This window comes from Capricornis sumatraensis, chromosome 2 (assembly GCF_032405125.1).
Source record: "Capricornis sumatraensis isolate serow.1 chromosome 2, serow.2, whole genome shotgun sequence".
Classification (NCBI taxonomy): domain Eukaryota; kingdom Metazoa; phylum Chordata; class Mammalia; order Artiodactyla; family Bovidae; genus Capricornis; species Capricornis sumatraensis.
In genome coordinates, this window is record NC_091070.1 from 75,997,565 (window position 1) to 76,006,998 (window position 9,434).

The 9,434-nt window shown below is 43.1% G+C and overlaps 1 protein-coding gene across 1 annotated transcript; it reads left to right on the forward strand.

Annotated features, from left to right (window-relative positions):
* Window positions 1-8,399: 8,399 nt before the first annotated feature.
* On the forward strand, window positions 8,400-9,041 carry RNASE10 (ribonuclease A family member 10 (inactive)). The gene has a single exon (XM_068991470.1). It carries the CDS (start codon window positions 8,400-8,402, stop codon window positions 9,039-9,041), a length of 642 nt encoding a protein of 213 aa, XP_068847571.1.
* The last annotated feature ends 393 nt before the right edge of the window (window positions 9,042-9,434 follow it).

Below are 9,434 nucleotides of genomic sequence, written 5' to 3' on the forward strand. Positions count from 1 at the left end.
GCCAAAACAATCCAGTGATGTCTGGTAGTTGCCCTTTATTTCTCATCACAGATGACATGGTAGCCCTGGATTGTATTATGAATGCCTGCTGCAACCTTCATATATCGTTCTATGTTCTGGTCCTGTGCCCCCAAAACTATTAGTGCCTCCTCAAATAGAGAAAATCTCCTTGCCATTTCCTGTGTTGTAAAACTCTTCGATTCTTCAGTCACTTCTTCCTTTTGTCTCTCTTCATCCTTTCTCTGGGCCTCCAGTTCCATCAGGTCTTCATTAGTTAGCTCCCTGTGTTGGCCAGCAAGTTCCACCATTGCTTGGTGCTTCTTAGCAGTACCGACTACATTACTTCTGCTTTTACATTTGCTTTCGGACATCCTGGGCTTGAAAGATTCTGTACTGCTGTACTCTGTACAGTAAAGTACACAATAGCACAACCACTTCTAGAGGATGTATGCACACGGCAGTGTACACCAGACAAGTGAACTAACTTACGTGATTGCACATACAAACACACGTTCACCTCTTTGAAAGCTCACAACTTGAAGGATTGTATGTAGGGGACTTACTGTAGTGTAACTTACAGGGAAACTTATGTGCTTCTTTGGCATGCAAAACCAGTTAATAAATCATTTTTTTAAAATGCTATACAAAATGTCTCAAAAGATAATTGTAAACCTGTTTCAAAGAAGTCAGTGAATGGTACATTGATTGATAAAAATGGATGAGTGTAATTTTTGTAGAGAATACAATCCAGAATGTCAGTGAGCTGGCATCTTTCCTAAAGGTGTAGCAAAGGTGTAGGCTGTGAGAAGACAGAGAACTTGGATAGAGGAGTCAAAGGTCGGACGTGATTTGGGGGAGCTCATTATTTAGACTTTGTTGGTTCTGAAAGTTCCTGTTGTATCAGGTTGTGGGCTCATTCATGGATCATATGTTATTAACAAAACTCCTCCAATGTCATGAAGCTGCCAAAGTCACTCATTTAGAAAGAACAAGACATAGTGCAATAAAATCCCCATAGGGTCATCTACCAAATGGTCCAAGCCCTAGTCAGGACCTGAAGAGGTAAAAGCCTGAATTATGAGCATTGCAGTGATTGAAGTGAAGTGAAGTGAAGTGAAGTGAAGTGAAGTGAAGTGAAGTCGCTCAGTCGTGTCCGACTCTTTGCGACCCCATAGACTGTAGCCCACCAGGCTTCTCTGTCCATGGAATTCTCCAGGCAAGAATTAGAGTGATTGATATCTAAGAATTGCAGTGATTAGAGGGGGATAAAAGAATTATAAGAGTGAAAGATCTGGCAGAGGTTAGAAGGGCTGGGTTCTACAGATTGTAAGCCAGTCTGTGTATCACATTTTACAAATGTGAACTGTTACGATTCTCAACAATAGCTGAAAATATCTATCTTACATTTGCAAGATAGTTTTGGGCATCAGTGGTAACTGATTGTTCTCTAGATCCATGAGGAAATGACTTCAGCTGGAACAAACTCTCAGGGGCAAGGAGGATAGTGTAGGAGAAAGAACAATCTGTGGGAGTCGTTAGATCTGGGTCCCGTTCCTGTTCTTCCACTCTGCCACCCACTACCAACGTGGCCTCAGTTTTTTGTTTTTCTATTTTTTGCTGCACCTCACCGGGCAGCATGAGGGATCCTAGTTCTCTGACCAGAAATCCGACCCCACGCCCACTAGTGGAAGTAAGGGATCTCAACCGCTGGACCACCAGGGAAGTCCTTGGTGAAAGAAAGAGAGGGGGCGAGGGGGAAGGAAGGAAGGAAGGAAGAAATTCTAGTGCTTCTGACTTTGTGAAGAAGTTGTAAGGGTCATATGAAGTCATTTCCGAGCCAAAATGCAAAGCTATCTATTTAGGTCTCTAGAAAACCTAACGGCTTCCCTGGTGGCTCAGGCAGAAAAGAACCTAATCACCGCATTTGCGTGAATTGGAAGAAAAGTCACTTCCTCTCAGGGATGTCAATTCTCTTCCAGTTTGTACAGTTTGTCAAGCAGAGCATGTATTAGGTTTCACTGTCTACTTGTCCCCTCAGCTGGCTACCCTTGAGCAGAGCATAACCTTTAGAATCATTTCTGTAAGAACTACACTACATAATATAATGAGGAAGTATTCACTAGCAAGATATTTGCCAAATGCACTTAGTAGACTAGACCTCATTGTGTTCTGTGGGTTAGGGTAAATGGATGCTAAGTTCTGCACACATTTGAGCACTCTGGGATCAAATGAAGGTCTGTGTTTAGATATCAGGTCATCTCAAATAATCTTTCCAGTTCTGAAAAAAATGACCCCCCTCAAACCAAGACTTTAGTGTATCTGGAGGGTGTGTGAGTGACAAAAACTCTAGGAAAAAAAAAGCTAATATTTATTTGGCACACAGAGTTAGATTCCTTATTAGTAAGACATTGTTTAGCATTCTTTCCCTTCTTTTGTTTCTGTCTCCCATCCTAAGAAACTCCTCACAACTGGAAATCTTCCAGCCCAAGGCTGACCTGGATTCTTATATGCAGCCAATTGTCACTAAAGAGTAACACTTGCAACTGAAAAATGAGGGGGAAATTCCCTTGTCCACAGTGGAGAAAGAACCCTGACCACCACTAATTCTTTTAAACCAGTGGTTCTCAACCATATCACCAGATCCAATCTTTTATAGCAAAACATGTGGTATGCCCCATTTACTATCCTGTAGTGTAATTCACAGATATAATAACACATTTACACTCATAAATCCAGGCAAGGCGCCTTCAGAGTCTGAGCACTCAGAATCATTGCTCTAACAATTCTTTCCTTTCTCTCCGGCCTTATCAGTTTTTCCTCTCTGCTTGGTCTTTATTATCAATAAGCAAACTGTTATTTTTCCTGTCTTTAAAGAAAAAAAAAAAGCAACAAAGTAGAACATCAACCTTCTCCTGACACTCAGTCTTCTCCAGTCTCATGGCTTTATATACCTAGTCCTATGCTTATGTCTTGTAGTCTTCATGGAACCGTCCAACTTGAGTTTCTTCAGCATTACTGGCTGGGGCATAGACTTGGATTACTGTGATATTGAATGGTTTGCCTTGGAAACAAACAGAGATCATTCTGTTATTTTTGAGATTGCATCCAAGTACTGCATTTTGGACTCTTGTTGACTATGAGGGCTACTCCATTTCTACTAAGGGATTCTTGCCCACAGTAGTATATATAATGGTCATCTGAGTTAAATTCACCCATTCCAGTCCATTTTAGTTTGCTGGTTCCTAAAATGTTAATATTCACTCTTGCCATCTCCTGTTTAACCACTTTCAATTTTCCTTGATTCACGGAACATTCCAGGTTCCTATGCTATATTGCTCTTTACAGCATCAGACTTTACTTCCATCACCAGTCACACCCACAACTGGGTGTTGTTTTTGCTTTGGCTCCATCTCTTCATTCTTTCTGGAATTATTTCTGCACTGATCTCCAGTAGCATATTGGGCACCTACCAACCTGGGGAATTCCCCTTTCAGTATCCTATCATTTTGCCTTTTCATACTGTTCATGGGGTTCTCAAGGCAAGAATACTGAAGTGGTTTGCCATTCCCTTCTCCAGTGGACCACATTTTGTCAAAACTCACCACCATGACTCTTCCGTCTTGGGTGGCCCTACATGACTTGGCCCATAGCTTCACTGAGTTAGACAAGGCTGTGGTCCATGTGATCAGTTTGGTTAGTTTTCTGTGATTGTGATCAGATTCTCAGAGGGCACAAACAGAACCTTCTGTGCACCACGACCCAAGAGAAAGAAGCAGTGACCCCACAAGAGACTGGCCCAGACTTGCCCGTGAGTCCCCAGGAGTCTTCAGTGGAGGTGTGGGCTGGTGGTGGCCTGCTGCAGGGTCGGGGACACTGAGTGCAGCAGTGCGTACATGGGACCTTTTGAAGGAGGTCGCCATCATCTTCATTACCTCCACCATAGTCAGTACATGACTGAAGGACCTCACTTTCAATTTTCACTTTCACACATTGGAGAAGGAAATGGCAACCCACTCCAGTGTTCTTGCCTGGAGAATCCCAGGGACAGGGGAGCCTGGTGGGCTGCCGTCTATGGGGTCGCACGGAGTCGGACACGACTGATACGACTTAGCAGCAGCAGCAGCAGCAGTCAGTAACTATTATAACAAAAGCTAACACGTTTACCCTTTTACATGCAGTGCATTGCATAGTATTCATATCATCCCTATGAAGAGCTACAGATGTAAAAACTGTAGCCTAGAAAAGGGAAAAACAAGAATAAAAACCTATCCAGGGCTTCCCTTGTGGCTCAGTGATAAAGAATCTGCCTGCCAATACAGGAGACACAGGTTTGATTCCTGATCTGGGAAGATCCCACATTCTGTGGAGCTAAGCCTGTGTGCCACAACTATTGAGCCTCTGCTTTAGAGCCCAGGAGCTGCAATTACTGAGTCCGCGAGCCGCAACTACTGAGTCCCACAGGCCTAGAGCCCTGTGCTCTGCAACAAGAGAAAATAACTACAATGAGAAGCTGATGCACTACAGCTAGAGAGTAGCCCTTGCTCATCGCAACTAGAGAAAAGCCTGCACAGCAAGGAAGACCCAGCCCAGCTCCCAAAATAAAAAAATTAAATAAAGTTTAAAAACCTGTCCAGCCTAACGGTCATACTTAGACCACAGACATAGATCTTTTCTTCATATAGAATCAAGGGTCAATTTCAAATCCCTAATGCTGCTGCTCCTAAGTTGCTTCAGTCAGCAGCCCACCAGGCTCCTCTGTCCCTGGGATTCTCCAGGCAAGAACACTGGAGTGGGTTGCCATTTCCTTCTCCAATACATGAAAGTGAAAACTGAAAGTGAAGTTGCTCAGTCGTGTCCGACTCTTTGCAGACCCATGGACTGCAGCCCACCAGGCTCCTCCATCCATGGGTTTTTCCAGGCAAGAGTACTGGAGTGGGGTGCCATTGCCTTCTCCCTCAAATCCTTGCTGCTGCTGCTGCTGCTGCTGCTGCTGCTGCTAAGTCGCTTCAGCTGTGTCCGACTCTGTGTGACCCCATAGACGGCAGCCTACCAGGCTCCTCTGTCCCTGGGATTCTCCAGGCAAGAACACTGGAGTGGGTTGCCATTTCCTTCTCCATCAAATCCCTAATAGTAACCAATTATAAAGAAGCAGGGGGCTTTTCCAATAGCTCAGCGGTAAAGAATCCACCTGCTAACGCAGGAGATGTGGGTTCGATCCCTGGAAGGAGAATATCCCCTGGGGCAGAGCATGGCAACATACTCCAGTATTCTTGCCTGGAGAATCCTATGGATACAGGAGCCTGGCAGGCTACAGTCCATAAGGTCGCAAAGAGTCTGACACGAGTTAACATTCATAAAGAAACAAATGGTGTATAAAGTTGGATGTTTTATCCCTGATGACTGCAGACAGCTGTTGGGCTCAGCAGAAGCACCTTTACTCCGCCTTCATGTCAGAATGAAAGGGCGGAACAGACACCAAAGACAGATAGCATGAGCAAATTGGGAGGGTGAAATGCAGTAAGTGCCCAGCATGAAGTAACTGCTCCATAACAGTTCGTTGCTGTTATTATTAGTCTTCCCCCATGGCTAAGTGGGTAAAGAATCTGCCTGCAATAGTGACAGGAGACCTGGGTTAGATCCCTGGGTCAGGAAGATCCCTTAGAGAAGGAAATGGCAACCCACTTCAGTATTCTTGCCTGAAAAATCCCATGGACGGAGGAGCCTGGCAGGTTGCAGTCCAAAGCGTTGAAAAGAGCCAGACATGACTGAGCGACTAAGCATGCACGCTGTTATTACTGTTATTGTGAATCAACATCGGCAGTGTAGAATTCAGCCTGATAAACTTTGCAGATCACAGAAGCTGTTCCTAGACCACCATTTGAGAACTCCTGCCTGAAAGACACAGCAGATCATCCTCCTAAAGTTCTCTATGTCTAAAGAGGATTTTCATACCTCTTTAATGAGCTCCAGGATGCTTTAAAAATATCTCATGATGTCACTTTCAGCTAAAGAAATGAGTAGAATCAACACTGTAACCTCTTGACTTTATTCACCAAGGCTATAGGGACTGATAGCTGCTATGGATATTCTCTTATTTAGGACTAAATCATCAGGTTTCCAAAACCTGACATGAATTTATTGGCTGAGGGTTGGAAACAGGAATTGGAGAATGGAGTGCTGGGATAGGCTTCATAGATAAAGACAGGTAAACAATCATCATTGACTCAAATAGCCAAATCTCATGAAGTCATGATACAGTTCTAAAATGCAAAAAGCAAAATAGCCATGTTGGAGGGAGGAACCAAATACAGTCCAAAGATTCTGAGATTTCAGAAATGACAGGGAAAGTTGAAAGGAAATACATGTAGAAAATATAAGGAAATGACTGAAATTTAACGGCAAGGTCAGGCTGCTATGAACCACAGGATAGAGGGTATAACTCAGAAGAGTAACAATTGATTGGGTAAATAAAACCATTTGCAGTTTTCCAGACTGGAGACATTTCCTGTCTCGGATGTCTGGATCTGTTTTGATATCCAAGTAGCCTTACTTCAAAGTGTTCGTGGGAGCAGAAAGGACAATTGGCTGTGTGTTTATTCAGTGCTAGGTAGGGGGAGTGGGAGTGGAAATGGGTGTAGGAAGTAAGTCTGGGTTTAAGAGAACAGGAACCACAAGAGGATAACCATTTTTCTCCAGACCAGCATCCAGGGTACTTTTCCGAGAAAAGGAAAACCTGGGAGGGGCAAAATTGGACACCAAGAAGACACAAGCATTTCTGAAGCTATCTAGGTATGTAGGTAAGTCACAGTGTCGTTAGGCATTCCAGGGAAAAACATGAGAAATTCTCTTTTTTAAAAATTAAAAATATTTGAAGGGAATTCCCTTGTAGTCCAGTGAATAAGACTTCATGCTTTTGCTGTGGAAGGTTTGGGTTTGATCCCTGGTTGGGGAACTAAGATCCCATAAGCTGTGCATCATGGTTAAAAAAATTTTTTTTTAATATTTGTAACTTTACAGAAAAGTTACAACAATAATACAAGGAATTCCTAAATACCCTTTGTCCAGTCACAATATTTAAAATTTTTCTTTCCCTCATTAAACCATTTTTCTTTCTTTTTCTGTAAACACACATGCACTGACATACATATGATCTACCTTTTTTTTTTGGCCATACTACCTGGTTTATGGGATCTTAGTTCCCCCAACCAGAGGTTGAACTTAGGCCCTATGCAGTGAGACCATGGAGTCTTAACCACTGGACCGCCAGGGAATTCCCCATATGATCTTTATTTTGAATCTTGGAGAGTAAGTTGCTTGTATCATGCCCCTGAGCAATATTTTAGGATTAATTTTCTAAGAACAAAGATAAGCTCTTTGACAACTGTAGTATAAATTTCAAATTCCACATATCAAACACTGACATAGCACTCCTATCTACTCCATTGACAATATTCTTATATTATCAATTGTCCCCAAAATGTTTTTTATAGCATTGATTTTTTTCTGGTAGAGATGGTCTGTCTTTGATAGGGGCATGAAGCTGGCATAGCAGGACAAAGGTACACACTCCTTCTCTCAGCCTCTTTAGGATCCTTATTAGTAGGGGAACTCAGATGCTCATTTGTTTGGTTTATTTTGGTTTCATTCTTAGTCCCTATCCTCCTTAAAGAGTATAAAAACTAATCAGCAGGAAATACCCACGTGCTAAGAGATCTATAATAGTCGAAAAGATTTGACTTGACAAGATGCAGTTTTAGCAAGGGGAAATTTGGCTCCCTCCCCACACTGTCCCCTGCCCAATCGCCCTTCCCCATCAGCCTCAACTTAGGAGTGAAAATGAACTATAGTACTTTTTCTATTCCTTTTGATCTTTTGCGGGGAAGGTGGGTAGCTGGGAGAATAATAAATACTTGAATGAGCAAAAATAAATTTGGGAAAAAAAATAGGGAGCTGGTCTCCTATGGTAATTCTAGTCCTTTATTGAGAATAAGAGTTTCTACAAGAATTTCTCTCAAGGAAAAAGTGGCACTGTATTTGTCTTTTTACCTATTCTTTTTGGTGACTTGGAACTAATTTCTGTTTAAAAGTCAGTTGATGTCAACCTTCCCCCCTGATTTCCCATATGTGAACCAATTACAGAACAGCTTCCCTGGTCATCTTGCAGTACTGCAGGATCCACATATTATTCCACAGCAACAAGGAATGAATGAGAGGGCAGGAGAATGGGAAAAGAGTGAGAAAGGGTCTCGGCCTTGGGTGAGGGATGGGTAATGTGGAGAAGGGGGAGGACAAGACCCCAAAGACTATGCTCTCGGGGTTTCGGGGAGTTTAGGATCTCTACTGGAGCCAAGTTTCATCTCAAAGTCAGTCCTCTGTTTCCCTTCTTCCCACCAGGCAAAATGAAGCTGACTCTGGTGCAGATCTTTTTCATGATGTTGCTGCTGCTGCTGGGCCTAGGGGTGGGCCTCGGCTTGGGACTCCAGATGGCCGCATCTGTCCTGGAGGAAAGTGATCAGCTACTGGATGAGTTTCTGTCCAGTGACTCACAGGACAAAGCTGAGGCTACCAAGGAGGGACTAGACAGCCAAAGCATAGAAACCTTGCTGGTTAGCAACAAAGAAGTGGTGCAACCAGACGACACCATCATCAATGAAGATGAAGTTGGAGGAGACAGGATGCTCAGAGCTGAGGTTCTTTTACAGAGCAACAAACACTATCTTAGATCTGATGTGATGGATAGGGAATGCAATGCCCTGATGGCACCGAATTTGAAGTCAAAAGACCACCCTTGCATACCCCAGTACGTATTTATCCATGAGGAACCAGATACAGTCAAAGCTGTCTGTAAGAGTCCTGCTGTTGCCTGTGATCTCAAGGGAGGCAAATGCCACAAAAGCCCCCGTCCTTTTGATTTGACATTCTGCAAGTTATCCAAATCAGGCCAAGTGATTCCTCACTGTAATTATGTAACTTTTATTCTTGAAAAGTACATTCTTATGTCCTGTAGTGACATGAAAGTCCAGATAACATCTAAATCATGAAGTCACTTTTCTTTTCTTCACCTTCTCACTTTTGTCTTCCTTTCACTCCTTTTCCTTACTGTTCTCATCCTTAAGTATTCTGCAAGAGAAGCTGGACTATTCTGAGGAATACAAAAATATAAATCTTCTTTCCCTAGGGTTCAACCAACTTGTATTTTGTTCCTGGGATTAGACGTGGCAGAAGAGGGTGATGATGTCTGATCTCTATAGGTTCTGTCTCTTGGAGTCTATCCCTTGTCCTGGAAAAAGATAAGACAGTCTCTTTTACAATCTTGGTCATTAGTCTGTTCCTTGGTCTGGAGGCCTTTAGGTGTGAAGTACAAGGGTTTAATGCATCCTTACCCATGTCCTTCCCAGCTAGCCACCATGAGCTTCTAGGGCACTCACATAAAC

Coding starts and splice junctions, on each gene's coding strand:
- RNASE10 (XM_068991470.1), top strand. CDS start 8,400: ATGAAGCTGACTCTGGTGCAGATCTTTTTCATGATGTTGCTGCTGCTG.